This window comes from Petaurus breviceps, unplaced genomic scaffold (genome assembly GCF_028583685.1).
Source record: "Petaurus breviceps papuanus isolate PSGF00001 unplaced genomic scaffold, PetGlider_PUasm1.0 90822, whole genome shotgun sequence".
Lineage (NCBI taxonomy): Eukaryota > Metazoa > Chordata > Mammalia > Diprotodontia > Petauridae > Petaurus > Petaurus breviceps.
Genome location: NW_027187351.1, coordinates 6,807,006 through 6,822,735, shown reverse-complemented (window position 1 = coordinate 6,822,735; position 15,730 = coordinate 6,807,006). Strand labels below are relative to the sequence as shown.

Here is a 15,730-nt window from a genome sequence, read left to right as displayed (position 1 = left end):
CTCTCTCTCTCTCTCTCTCTCTCTCTCTGTCTCTCTCTCTCACTTTTCATGCCTTGCTATTGGCCATTCCCCATGCATGGAATATACTTCCTTCCACATCTCCACTTCATAGAATACTTCTCTTTTAAGATGCAGCTCAAACACTACAAAGCCTTTCCTGATTTCCCACAATTGCCAATGTTCTCCCTATCAAACTACATTGGATTTAATTTGAATTTATTTTCCATTCAGTCTATTTATTTAAACATACTCTTGTACCTGTCATTCCTCCCAACAGACTACACTTGTCATTCCTGATCAAACACTTTCAGTCATTAGTCTGTTTATTATGTAAATTTTTTTCTTACATTTCTTAACCTTGACTGCTTATTAGGAAATAATGATTAGTGTGCCCAACTGAATCCCTACTCTGATGCCTCACCATGGTTAGGACATGATGCAGGATCATTAAAGGACATCCCAGTACAATGGGTTTTCTGGAAGCTCCAACCAAAATGGAAATAGTGATCACAAAATGTACTTCCCATACAATGGGAACAAGTCTAGCTCAATTTGAAATGGTTATCATGAAAAGAATGACTACCAGAGGAGCAACATGGTACCTGGGAAAGAGTATTGGATTTGGAGGTAGACTACGTGAGCTCAAATTTTGTCTGTGTGATCCTGGGCAGGTTAATCTTTCTGGACTTGAATTGGACCTAATTATCTCTATCATCCCTTCCAGTGTTAAAGCAATGATCCTATGTATTGGGGGGGGGGGGTAACTCATTGATAAAATCTATTCCTCTGCATTTAGAGTTTTGACATGGATGAGTGGCAAGATAGTAGAAAGAATGTCAGATGACCTGAGTTCAGTTCCCGGCTCTGCCCTTTACCACCTAGAAGACCTTGGACAAGTAAGTCTCTTAATTTCAGTTTTCTCACCTGTACCTGTTTAGGGCTTAAAGGTTTGTAAAAGTGCTTTTACATATATTACCCCATTTTATCCTCACAACCCTCCTGTAATATCTTTGTTATGTCATTCTCATTTTATACATGAGGAAATAGTCTAGGAAAGAAGTAACTTACCCAGGGTCACACAGCTAGTAAGTGTGGTAAGCTAGTAAGCAAGGTTTGAATTTAGGACTTTTTCATCCTGAACTCTATCCCCTAGCCACCTCAATGACAGGGCTGGACTAGATAACTTTTATCATAGGTCTTTTGAACTGCTGAACTATTTATTCTCTGAATGCTGCCTATGATATTACTGTCATCATTGAAGAGATATGTTTGTTCATGGCATTGTTGATTGTCTTGGCCCGGGAAATCCTTAGAGATGCAGAACCCAGCCCGTATAATATTATTTATGTAGCACCTCAGGAAGGACCTTTCACAGATAAGCAACTAAACAATGAATGCAATCCATACCTGTCCTTGCTTTTGTTGATTGGCTGCATCTTGAGAAAGCTCAGGTTTTCCTGGAACTTGAAAGTCACCATGATGTGATTTTTGCAGTGCAGTGACAGGCCCTGGGGCTAGAGCTAGGGACCTGGGTCTTGCCAAACCATGACCATTCCCCACAGGAGCCTGTTTGTCCTCCTTTCTGCATACAGCTTCTTCTTCCCCTTCAGAGTCCACAATAAAGACATATTCTGCTTTGAAAAGGTCACTCTGCTGCATTGCTTCTGGTTGATTCAATTTAAGCCCTCTCCCTTGGAAAATCTTTTGGCTAGTTTCTGTTGAGCACACGTATGTCTGGATATCACTTTCTTGTCGGATCCCACTTTTCGAACTCCAGTGGTCCGAAAAGTCATGGGAATTAGACTGCAGGAGACATAAACAGATTTAATTTAAGTAGATAAATATTCTCTTTCGTGAATTTGCCTATCATTCAAAATTTAAACAAATATTTATCAAGTGCCTTCTAGGTGTGAGGCATTGTATTAGGCACTGGGGGTATTAAGACAAAAAACAAAATAGTCCCCACTATAGGAATTTCCCAGATTAATAATAAAAAAGCATTAACTGAACACCAGCTATGTACACACAAATATATACAAAATGTCCGGTTAATGGGGGAAGCTGCTAGCATCTTAGGAGGACAGGATAGGCCTTAGGGAAGACATGGTATTTTTACTGAGCTTGGAAAGAAACTAAGGATTCTGAGAAACAGAAGTGAGGAAGGAGTCCATTCCAGGCATAAAGTAAAACCCATGTAATTGGTGGAAAGTCCAGTGTGAGTACCATCAAAAGGGTCAGTTTGACAGAACCATAAAGTACATGAAAGGAAATAATATGTAATGAGCTTGAAAAGATAAGTTGGGACCATGTTATTAAAGTCGTTAATTACCAAAAAATGTTTATATTTGATCCAAGAGGTAATAGAGAGCCACAGCAGTCTATCAAGCAGGGGAGCAACATAGAATGAAGACATGGAATGGATTTGTGATCCACTAAGACTCTTTCAAGGGAGTTCTTGAGGTCAAAACTATTTTCAAAATAATGTTTTTTTCAGTTGTTTTCAGTTGTATCCTACTCTTCATAATTCTATTTGGGGTTTTCTTGGCAAGGATACTAGAGTGGTTTGCCATTTCCTTCTCTAGTTCACTTTACAGTTGAGGAAACTGAGATAAATAGGTTGAAGTGACTTGCCCAGGATCACACAGCTAGTTAGTATCTAAAGCCATATTTGAACTCTGGAAGAGGATTCTTCCTGACTTTAGGCCTGGCATTCTATCCACTCTCCACTTAGCTGCCCCATTTATATAGTTATACTTATATAAATATGTTTATTTATATTTCAAAATAATACTAAGATCTTATTTGCCTACTAAAATACCCCTTCCTTTTCCAGCTACAGACCTGCATGAGGTTTAATTTTATTCACATATTTGCATCAAAAAAAGATATTACAACAAAGAGAATGATGATGATGACTTAGAACAATGACAAAAATGAGACTACAGGTATCTTCTATTTAGCTAGACTTAGAAGAGGTTTGCAAAAATATACAAAACAATGTCATTCTTTTCTATTTTTTTGTTTTGGAAAAGATATAAAATATATTTTATATTATATATAACTATATAAATATATAACTCTCTATATAAAATATAGTTACTTTCATAAAATATATTATTCATAGTAATCTGTAATTATTTTTATTTTAAATCATTAATAAATATTTTTAAATGTTTAGCAGTTTTAATTTCTAATACAGTAAATATCAATAGATATCACCCACATAAATAAAAGTTGTTCAGGGTCCTGGAAAGTTTCAAAGAGTGTAAAGGGCTCCTATGACCAAAAAGTTTAAGAACTGTTCCACAAATGTTTTCAAATATAATTATCTACACTGACAATTATATCAGAAGCAAGTTTCAAGGGAGGAGTCATCTCTAAACTAATCTGGGGATAGCCTAAAGCCTTTTATTCCTAACTGTATCATTTATCCCACCCAGTTATTTGACTCATAAACGCATGAGCCTCTGAATATTTTTTAATGCTGAATAGTGAAATGACATCATCATCATCATCATCAATGTAATAACTAGTATTTATTTAGCAACTGTACTATACCAGGAAGTGTACTAAGCACTTTACAGATATTAACTCATTTGATTCTCACAATTCTGCAAGGTATGTGCTATTATTATCCCCATTTTACAGTAGAGAAAATTGAAGCTGACAACAGTTAAGTGACTTGCCCAAGATCATATGACTAGTAAAGGAGTGAGGCTAAATTTGAACCCAGTTCCTCCTCACTCCCAAGTCCAGAGCTCTATCCACTGGACCACCCAGCTGCCTCTAAAATAATTAAATGAAGTAGATGCTGAAGACATGGCTTCAGGCCATGGACACCCAGGCAAACTATATTTACCTACTTTATACGTTAATGAGAAAAATGCTTTGTAGATTGTAAAAAAAAAATGTCTTTTATAAAGAGTTTGTGGTAAGTTCAATAGAAAGTCACCTAGTCCATTTCTCAATAGAATGTAAGGTCCTTCATGGCAGGGACTGTATCATCTTTTATTTTTATATTCTAATGCCAACCACATAATAAATATTGGTTGAATGAAATTTCCATTAAAACAGGGCTTAGGGAAGGAATTACTAAGTCCCCTAAAACTTCAAGATCTCTAATAATCTAGATCACAACTCATGAATATCTACCTGGAAACCACAAGGCATTATGAACTACCCTGAGATAATGGTAAAAAGTGGATCTTTTAGAAGAAAGTTCAGTTGTTATCTTTTTTTTTGTTTCCAATCATACTTTGAGGTATGATTTCAAGCCACTGATCTGTTCTATTTTTTTTTTATTAAGCAGAAATTGTAGAATTTTATCTACTGCTCTTGGATTCCTAAAGTCACCTTACATCTGAAATTAAAGTTGTATTTTATGTCTAAAACTGTTTTGGTTGTGTCAGTGGTGTCAAACACAAATAGAAACTGGAACCATCAAAAAATACATGAGGATTCCTTTAGACTTCATGTTAAGTTAGAAAACTACATATTAATATTATGTATGTCCTATTGTATTTCTATTTTTTTAAATATTTCCCAATTACAATCTAATCTGGTACTAAGGAGTGTTACTGGACTGCTGTACGTTTGACATGTCTGACTTCTATGACAAGAAATCAACCAGCAAATTCAGCTGACTTGGCCAATTTAGTGTTGAGGGGGTACAGGTAGGAGAAGATAGAATTATTCTTGAACTGTTCTTCAAGGAACTAAAAGAATTAAGACAATCAGTTGATTGAGTGAATTTTAAACTTTTCTATTATTGAAGATATGATGAGATGAAATTTAATAGTTGATTCAAAGCAGGCAGATAGACCTTTTGTCCACTAGTACAAGGGGTTGAGAGGTTGAGAGGTAGAGGGTGAGGGTGCGGTGGATTAAGGAGATAGGCATGTAGATAGAGACATTTAAAATGACTAATGAGTACATATGGATGCATATAAATCCAAAGGAATTGACCTAAGGCCTGTGTTTAACTTTACCTGACCTATTTATGATTGATATATTTAAAAGTAGCTGGGGTCACTGCATCACCTACCTGCCCAGTGTTGGATATGGAGACAGACAATATGAGTTCATTTTAACTTTGACCAACTCAAATAACCTCTTTGGGCACTAATTTCCTCAACTGTAAAATGAGGGCATTGGACTAGATGACCTCTATAGTCTTTTCTAGTTTTTAATATATGGCCATCTCTGGTCAAATTCTCAAAATGAATTATAAAAATAATTTTAATTTTTTTTTACAAAAATTAATGTATAGGATAAAAAATTTTGAGGACAGAGTGAGAAGCAAATAAGAACTGTGACAAAAAGTCACAGCAAATGATGGGATATCTATCACAAATGAGAATCCCTTGATTATGATAGAAAATCTTGAAACACATGGGTTCTTCTCATAAATAATATAACCATCACTAATGATCCTAGAATTTATAATATTTAAGGAAAAATAAAGTGAAAGGGGGATGAGATGATCATTTGAAACACTTTTTACAAATGAGTTCATTTTAATGCAAATTTTGTGAGTTTCAAGATAAGTATAAAACTAACCTACCCTATTTACTGTTTCCTGGCTCTTCTTTCTTGATTCTTCACCAATTTTAACAAGGTATTTAGAGGCATCAGCAACTTGATTGTGAGTTGGTAGTCTTCGTATGGTTGGGACAAATGTGAAGATCAAAGGTTTGGCTTCAGACTCTCCAGAAAGGACCTATAAGATATGTAAGAAATAATACTTTTAACCTTATTGATGAGATATCTTATCCTCTATTCTCCAGAAAGCATGGTACATAGCTAACTGGAACTTGAGTCAGCACTGAGACCTTCATTTAAAACTGAGACATTCTGATTTAGACTAGATATGAGGAGAGAGAGGAAGACAGAGAGAGAGAGAGAGAGAGAGAGAGAGAGAGAGAGAGAGAGAGAGAGAGAGAGAGAGAGAATATAATATTTATTAAGTATTGAATGCTTAGTATTTGCCACACACTTTGCTAAGTTGTAAGGATACAAATAGAAGGAAAAAGGATAGTCTCCATCTTCAAGGTATTAACATCTTAATGGGAAGAGACAATACATAAATAAAGGAGAACTGGAAAGGGTGCAAGGGTGAATGGTATAATAGATATAGGGAACAATACAGCTGATGAAGAGATTAGGAAGTCAGAAGGAGCAGTGGAATTGGGAGTAAAGTGAGCATGACCTGGTCACCTCCTCATGAAGTGGTAGAAAAGTGCCCAATTAGCAGCAAAATTATCTTCAAAGACATTTAAGCATGATGTTATGACCATGACCTTACGCAAAGTTTGCCCTCTGCCCCACCTTCCTTTCTCCAATTTGAATGAACTTATATTCTAATTGGCGGGGGGGGGGCGTGTTAATTTGGTTTGTTTTTTGTTTTAGGTTAGGTTTTTTATTTGTTTGTTTTTGATGGAACCAGTGGTGTGCTGGAGCCAATTCTAACCAATCCCATGTAAACACAACTATGAAAATGGCAAATATTAGATATCAGGCCTTGGTTTATTGTTTTGTTGATTGTCTAGATATAAGAAAGTGATGGAAAAATGTTAAAAATTCAGATTAAACTTAAAATTATATCCTTTATACTTTTTTTTTCAGAGAGCTAGTTGGTAATTTACCATTACACCAGTATGTGTAATAAATTTTAGACTTTCAGCTTCGTGAGGGCAGGACAATCTCTTAATCTTTGTTTTTTTAACAGCTTTTTAAAAAAATAAATGAATGAATGATTCATTCTCGTTCATATAAATTTTCTGTCACCTCACATCAAGTGTGTAGTTGCCTGAAAAGATTCCTATCTTCAAGGTATCTTCAACTTCTTTTTCTCGTTCAAGTATGTCCAATCCAAGGTCAAATCTCATTGATTCTACATTCATGGCATCTTTTGCATCTGTCCAATTCACTCTATTCATGCAGCCACTATATTAGTACAGATCCTCACCACCTCTTACTTGTACTATTAAAATAACCTCTTAATTGATAACATGATTTCTTTATCTCTCTTCCCCTTCTCTTTCCTTTCTCTCCTTCTACCTTTCCTCCCCTTCTTTCCCTCCTTCCCTTCCTTTTTTCAATAGCTCAACTTTACCAAAATCACAAGATCTACCACCCTCAGTTTCCACAGTAGCAGGGATTATAGGCATGTGCCACCAAACCCACCTTGGATCTTAGCTTCCCTATTTGTAAAATGAGGAGATGGTCTCTAAGACCCCTTCCAACTCTAAATCTGGTTTAAATACCATCTTCTAAATGAAAGCTTTCCTTAATACCCACAAAAGGAACTCCATAAATTCCCTTGTTTTGTGTATATTTTTATATTAATATGTTCTTTCCCTAATTAAAACATAAATGATTCTATGGCCACATGAGATCTCTCCCCTAAGTTATTCTCCACAAAGCAGCTAAAGTGATCATCCTAAAGTATTGATCTGACCATGTCATTCCTGTGCTCAATAAACTGCAATGTACTTCCTAGCACTTCTTTTATAATTAAATTTCATTTTTTAATTAAAAAAATTTTCTCGCCATCACCCCAATAGAAAAGAAAAACAAAGAAGCAAAAAAAAAAAACCAAACTCTTGTCACAAAACTTCCAATCACTTCTAAGTTCAAACTGCTCAGTTTGGCATTTAAAACCCATCAAAACAGGTCTCCAGCCTTCCTTTCTAATCTTATTACTCTTCTTTTTGAAGTGGTTCAGCCCAAACAACTTTGTTCCTCCCACACAACACTCTGATCTCCCACCTCTGTCAGCATGCCTACAAGATACTCCCTCTTTCACTTCACTTCCTTCAAAGTTCAGTTCAAGTACCACCTTCTAAAAAAGCATATACATTATCTTGTATTTGGCATTATTCTTTCATATTGACATCTTGTTTCCCTAACATAATGTAAGCTCTTTGAGGACAGAGGTTGTTTCCTTTGTCTTTTCATTCCCAGTGAATGCTAAATTCCCAGCTCTGGGATTAATAAATATTTGATTAATTGTGAATTGTGATTAATAAAGAATGTGATATCAAAGATACAAACTATAGAATATAATTCACTATAAGATGGGTCTCCCTTGAAACCCATTCAAATGCATTTAGTTACTTAACTTCAAAGGATTTCATTATTAGGTGGAGGTGCCAGCACGGTGTAATTGGTATTGCATTGTTACTTCAATTAAGAAGCTTGGGCTAGAGTCCCAACTGTGACAGTTTTCCACTGCATGATCTTGAGGAAGGGAAAGTGAATAAGCATTTGTAGAGTGTCTACTATGTGCTAAGTTCTAGCACATATCTCATTTGATCCACACAATATCTCTTCAAGGTACATGATGTTATTATCCCCATTTTACAGTTGAAGAAACTAAGGCAGATAAAGGTTAAGTGACTTGCCCAAGATAACACAACTAGATCACACAGTGTCTGAGTCTAAATTAGAACTCAGGTCTTCCTAACTCCAATGTTCTGTTCATTTCAATATCTACTTGCCCCAAGTCATTCAATCTCTCTGTACCTCACTTTTTTCATCCATAAATAGGAATAATAATGCTTATATTACTTACTTCATAGAGTTAGGAGGAAATTTATAAATCCTAAGTTATTATTTGTTGTCATTCAGTCATGTCCAACTCTTAATGACCCCATGGACCATACTGTCCAAAGGGATTTCTTGGCAAAGATACTGGAGTGGTTTGCCATTTCTTTCTCCAATGCATTAAGAGAAACTGAAATTATGTGGCTTGCCCAGGGTCACATAGCTAGTAAGTGTCTGAAGCCAGATTTGAAACCAGGTCTTCCTGATTTCAGCCCTAGAGCTCTATCTACTAAGGTCAGCTAGCTACCTGTATGAATTACTATTAGAAAGGTGGTAAAGTACCACTTTTTTTTTATTTGAGAGTTCCAGATAATTATGATTACTAATATAAGTGAGCAGTATTATTCTAAAACATATACATTATCTTAAATTTAATTCATTAAGCACTATTTGTGTGCACACCCTGTATGCCATAAGTATTTAATGACCTTTAGTGGAGTCTTGAGTTTTACGCCCAAGGTTAAATGTTACTTAATGCTATTAAATACATCCACACAGATACCTGAAATTAATGATTTATAAATCCTAGACCTTTTCACATTAGTCTACATATTTTTGGTGAATGATATAGTAACTAAAGCATGAATAGAAAAGTTATTACCCACTTAACATGACGTTCTTTTATAACCTTGTACTCCAGAAGAATTGATCAGAACTATAATATGTTGATAAATGGACATTCCCAGATCTGTCCTTAATAATTTCATATTCAGTAAACTAATAATCATGCTTTACTTGTGTAAGTTTGGGAAAGTATTGGGTTTTGTTTTGATTTTTCTGGCCTATGATTTCATTGGTGTAGAGAACTCGAATGAAAGAACATTTTTAAGTGCTTACTACATGCCAGAATTACACTAAGTGTTGGGAATAAAAGATAAAACCAAAGGAATTTTTGTCCTCAAAAAGTTTATATTTTGCTGGAGAGAAATAACATGTATCAAAGTTGACATTTGTACTCTCTTCTCTCTTTCATCTAACAGAATACCTCAATTTTTTAAAGATATAACTCAAGTACCACCAGCAACTAAGTGGCATACTCAACAAAGCACCCTATCCTAGAGTCAGGTAAAGACCTAAATTCAAATCCCACTTTAGACAGTAGCTGTCTTACCCTGGGCAAGTCACTTAACATGTCTGCCTCAGTTTCTTCAACTATAAAATGAAGATAATAATAAAACCTACCATGTTGAGAATTAAACAAGATAATATTTATAAAGTACTTAGCTAAATGACTAGCACATCAGAGGACCTTAATAATGCTAATTCCCCTTCCTTCCTTCTACAGGAAGACTTTCCTGATTCTTTACCCCCCATACACACACACACACACACACACACACACACACACACACACCAGCTAGCTTGCTCCCTAACAAGCTTGTATTTACTCTATAGATATTTACACAGACACACATGCACATATATATATACATATATACACACAAACATATATATACATATAGTATATGTTTGTGTCTGTGTCTGTGTGTTTGTGCCTCTGTGTTGCTTCCCCAGATAGAATGTAAACTTCTTGACATCAGGGATCGTTTCTTTTTTTATATATGTATCACAAATGTGTGGCACATAGTAGGCACGTAATGTTTATTGTTTTATTAATTAATTGAAGTAAATACAAAACATTTTTAATGCTAAATAATTGGGAGGAAGAGGGGAGGGTAAAGGAATAAAACCAAAAATGGGAAGATCTGGGATGCCATGAGACAGATCTCACTGAAACTGAGATTTGAAGGGTGGCTAGGCAGTGCAGTATGCATACTGGCCCTGGAGTCAGGAAGACCTGAGTTCAAATCCGGCCTCAGACACTTGACACACTTACTGGCTATGTGACCTTGGGCAAGTCACTTAACTCCAATTGCCTTGCCTTCTCCCCTAAAAAAAACTGAGTCTTGAAACAGCTCAGGATTTCAGGGACTGAAAGTGAGGAGTGAAAGCATTCTCTGGGAATGACAGCCTACACAACAGCCTAGAGAAAGGAGATAGGATGTCTTCTAATGAGAGGTACAGCATGGGTCAGTTAGGCTGGAATGCGAACACGTGAGAGGAAGAGGATATCAATGCAGAAAAATAAGTTGGAGGCAGATTGTAAATGGCTCTAAGAATCTCAAAAAGGAGTTTGCATTGGATCCTAAAGTCAATAAGCAGGCATTCAAGCTTCTTGAGCAAGGGAATGACATAGTCAGGCCTGGTAAGTCAGTGAAGGACAGATTGGAGAGGGGAGAAAATGAAGCAATAGAGATGGAAAGGAAGGAATGGATGCAAATGATGCTGAGGAGGTAGAATTGAAAGGACGTCTTAACAGAGGACACACACAGGGAGACTGAAAGGCTGATTCTAAGGTTGTGAACCTGGGTGAGTAGAAGGATATACTTTTCTCCATAGAAAAAGGGAAATTAGAAAAAGAGGTGACTATTGGAGGAAAGACAATGGATATGTTGAGTTTGAGATGCCTATGGACCATGCAGGTGGAGATGTCTATTTGGCAAGATTTTTATTTATCTAATTGGAAAGGTGGCTAAGTTTGGGAGTTATCTACATAGAAATGATAACCAAATTAATGAAAAAGAGGTAGGGAATAAGCATTTACATAGTGTCTACTCTATTCCAGGCACTGTGCTAAGTACTTTTTTACAAATATTATCAGACTTGATCCTCACAACAAATCTGCAAGATGGGTGCTATTATTATACCCCATTTTAGAGTTGAGGAAACTGAGGCAAACAAAAGTCAAGTGACTTGGTTTGTAAGGTTCATACAGCTAGTAAGTATCTGAGGCCAGAATGGGGCTCAGGTCTTTCTGACTCTCAGTGCTCTATCCATTCCACCACCTGGCTGCTTCATGACAGGGTCACTAAGAGGAAACAGAAGGTGAAGGACAGAGTTATCCATAGGACAGGCATAGAGCGCTGGGACTGGAGCGAGGAAAACATCTTCCTGGGTTTAAATCTGGCCTCAGACACATAATAGCTGTGTGGCCCTGGGCAAGTCATTTAACCCTGTTTGCCTCAGTTTCCTCATCTGTAAAATGAGCTGGTAGAAGGAAATGGTGAATGACTCCAGTATCATTGTCAAGAAAACCCCAAATGGGGTCACAACGAGTTGGACACAACTGAAATGACTCAACAACAACAACAACAGAATGGTACATAGGTGATAATTAGGCAAAGGAGACTTAAGAGGATGGGGTCAGACAGGTAGGAAGAGAACGAGAAGAGAGCAGAGTCAGTAAAACCAGGGAGGAAAGAGAACTCAAGAGGATACTGCTCCCAGCGTAGGAACTTCTTCCAGCAATGGAGATTGGCAACTCCTCCAAAACTAATAATGTTGAAGAGTTTCCTAAAGTGCCCATGGCCATATAGCTGGTATGAACCAGAGGCAAGTCAAGGTCATCCTTACTCCAAGGGCAGCATAATAGGCTCCAGTAGCTGCTTCTTGTCCCTCTGTCACATTCCTCTATCTTTACTGTTGTTGTTTAGTCATTTTCAATTGTGTCTGACTCTTCGTGACTCCATTTGGGATTTTCTTGGCAAAGTTACTGCAGTGGTTTGCCATTTCCTTCTCCAGCTCACTTTACAGATGAGGAAACTGAGGCAGACAGGGTTAAGTGACTTTCCCAAGGTCACACAGTTAGTAAGTATCTGAGACCAGATTTGAATTCAAGAAGAGGAGTCTTCCTGACTTCAGATCCAACACTCCAATCACTGTGCCACACCACAGCACAAATTCTGATTTAAAAAAATATCCAAAACAAACTTATTTGAAATAGTAGTGATGAGAAAACTCATAGAACTGAAAAACTCTCTTCTTAAGTCACTGTTAGAGAAACCAAAATCTCATCAGGAACAAGGTCTCTTCTATGTATGCATAAACACAGAAGTAAAAGAAATTAAAATAGGAGTCAATAGTTCTTGTCACTTTTAAGGCACCTGTGCCATCCCAGCGTGCTACATTCTTTTTCATCCTTTCTCCCTTGCATTCTCTTCTTTTCCAAAGCATGGGATGTATATTTGCGCAGAATTTCCATCTGAGTGGGATTTGAAACTTCTCTGGCCACCGTGTGGAATTCCAATGAGAGGGTCACATGTTAACAACTAGGTTTTCAAGCCTCTTATTGGAGAAAGAAAAGATATTTGCTGTTCTTTTACACAAAGCAGCCAAGTTCCATGGGCCTAGAGAGATGAATTGCTATGGTGATGGCAATTTTTTTTTCCCACAAAGCAGAAATAGCCGCACTTTAATAGCTTTACATTTGTTAAATGCCAATTAACACTTCCAGTTGTCAAAGCTGCCTGAACCTCCCGCTCCCTGCCTGTGTTTGAACCACTTTATGTGTCAAAATGAGAACTAGAAAACCCTATTAGACGATACCATCTCTCTTTCTACAAGTAGAGTTTATGGTATATTTCCTTAGGTTTTCTTTGATTTTGTTTGGAAGTCTTACAAGGTCATACTCTGCACCTTTTCCCTGGGAAAACAACTGGACAGACTTATAAATCATCTGAAAAGTGTTTTTTTTTTAATTTTCCCCCTGACATTCTATTGAAATGCTTCTCAGCTCTGCTTTATCCTTTTTTTGCAAACCTCATTTTCATTTCTCACCCTAAAATTCTTCTTCCTCCCTGACATGACACCAAGCAGCTAAATGTCACCTCCTCCATGAAACCAAACACTTTCAGACAGGAACTTACCCTCCCCTTAAATGAAGACATTATAGGCTGTAGCATCAGTAACTCTATCCCCCACCCAGGGCACCCCTGAGGACAGATCCTTTGATTTCCCCCAGTTAACAAATGGTCTATATTTACCAGCTCACCCTTGCTCAGGATGCCAGCTGTCATTTCCTTTTCCCAGTCAAATTAACTTGCTCTTGCATCAGTCTCACAGCAACCTGACAGCAACAAGAGATGTTCGCACAGTGCAATGTAAAACATTTAGGAAAGTCTGCCTTTTACCTGGGCTTTGGTCTTTGTGCTCCCTGCTAGGCTGCCCTGGTGCACTTGGAAGTCATTGTTCCCCGTTTTCACTCAGAAGCCACTGCTTTGGAAGCATCACATAAGGCAGTGAGCAAACCAATGACTGAGGTGGGAAGGAAGCCTTTCACAAAAACAACCAAAAAAAAAAATCTAAAAAGAGGTAAGTGGAATACTGCCCTCCCTGCTAGCTAGCATTTTGTCAGCTCTCAATTGTAGTTTCAGATAGAGGCACATATATAGATGTAAATACATATAAAGAAAGAGACAGGAAGAGAGAGACAGGGAGAAAGAGACAGAAAGAGAAACAGAAAGAGAGAGACAGGATGGCCTACTATGAAACCCCGAACTGCTAAAAATGGGTCATTACTAGCAAAAATGTGCCTTCCTCATCTTTGTACATAATTCTTTTATGCAGCAGAGCCTTAAATGAATGTATATGCTATGAAAAGAAGAGTTATATAGGATTGGGGGAGAAAAAGAATAGTATTTTGGCAACAGCCGAGCATGTCATCACAAAAATAAGTTGGTAACATTCAAAGTGAGCAATTAGGGGTAGGAGAGACAAGAAAACATAGGTGAGAATTGGTTTGTGTCTGAATCAAGAGACAAATAATATGCAATGATGGGTTAAAAAGAAGCCAATAAGATATATTATCTGTCCTCTGCATCTAAATAGCACACAGCAACATAGGAGCATCTGGATTCCCTGAAGTATTTCACCACTTAACAAAAATAGCATGAAAAAAGAGCATGGAATCAATTTTTTTTCTTAACCCGCCTCCACACTCTCCCCACCCTGCCAAGCCATCCTTCATAACACTTGCCAGATTAATTTTTCTTGTGCACAAACCCAGGCTGCTCAAAGATCTTCAGTGGCTCCCAACTTCCAACTGAACAAAGTTCAGACACCTTTGTCTGGCATTCAAGGACATTTCCAAGTTGGAGCCATCCTATCCATCTGATAATTTAGTTCATATTATTCTCTTCAACACTGTCCTGTCCATTCTATCCTGTCTGCAATACTCTTTCCCAAAAATATACCTTGTGTTTTTCCACCTCTGTTCTTTAGCTCATACTGTTCCTTGTGCCTGGAATATCCTCCTACTCCCTCTTCTCATCTGTTGAGTTCATATGTGTCCTTTAAAGCCCAACATAAGTAATAGCTGGCTTTAACACAGAGACGTAAGGTGGGCAAAGCACTTTATTCTCATTCAATACCCACAACAACACTGTGAGGTTGATGCTATAATTATCCACATGTTACAGAAGAGGCAGCTGAGACTGATGATGCTGATGCTAAGTGACCTGTCCAGAATCACTGGGTTAGTAAATGGATGAGTCAGGATTCAAACTCAAGTCTTCTCGATTTCAAGCCCAGCACGCTATCCCCTGCACCATAGTCTAGCTGCTTCCATAAATGTTGCCTCTTTGATGCCTTCCCCTTTCAGTTTGCCCTTATATACTCTTGCCTTTTTATGTGCTGCTTATTCTTCATTCTCTTATCCATTAGAACATCTGCTCGCTGAGAACAAAGACTGGGCTTTGGTTCGGTTTGTTTGGTTTGATTTCTTTTGGCTTTTCTTTGTATCGTTGCTCTTAGCACATAATAAATAATAATAATAATAAATGCTTCTTGACCAGCCTATTGACTGTCTGGAGCTTTTCTGTGATTCTTCCTCCTTCATTCAACAGCAATCTTCCTATTCCAGTTTCACATAACGTTCGTCTCCAAAGGCAGCATCTGAGCAGTAGAAAATGCCTTAGACTTGATCAGAAGATTCACATTCAGGGCATGCTGGAGTTCTTACTGGATACCAACAAGCCAATTGATGAATTTACAGTGCAAGCATTCACACTTCAGACATTAGCACACACCATAAATCACGACTTGATTCATTATTTTGTTGATTTTGTAAAATTAAGAAAGGGATGGAGAAAAATGTTGATAATGACAATAATAATAATATTAATATTATTTTTTAATTTTATATATAAATATATAATATTAAGAAATTAATAATGATTATAGTGTCATAGATATACTCTGTAGGGCTAGGCTTCCTCATCTATAAGAGGAAGGATTTGGCTTAGATAATCTTCAAGTTCCTTTCTAGCCCAATCTATGCATCTTG

The 15,730-nt window shown here is 37.1% G+C and overlaps 1 protein-coding gene across 6 annotated transcripts in view; it reads right to left on the bottom strand.

Annotated features, from left to right (window-relative positions):
* MLIP (muscular LMNA interacting protein) overlaps positions 1-15,730 on the bottom strand; it is a 396,856-nt gene that overhangs the window by 223,949 nt on the left and 157,177 nt on the right. For all 6 annotated transcript variants that reach the window (XM_069070633.1, XM_069070635.1, XM_069070636.1 and 3 more), the window contains 2 exons: positions 5,564-5,719; positions 1,408-1,803 (listed from right to left, as the gene is read on the bottom strand). In XM_069070633.1, the coding sequence (XP_068926734.1) occupies positions 1,408-1,803; positions 5,564-5,719 (552 nt within the window). The remainder of the gene's footprint in view (positions 1-1,407; positions 1,804-5,563; positions 5,720-15,730) is intronic.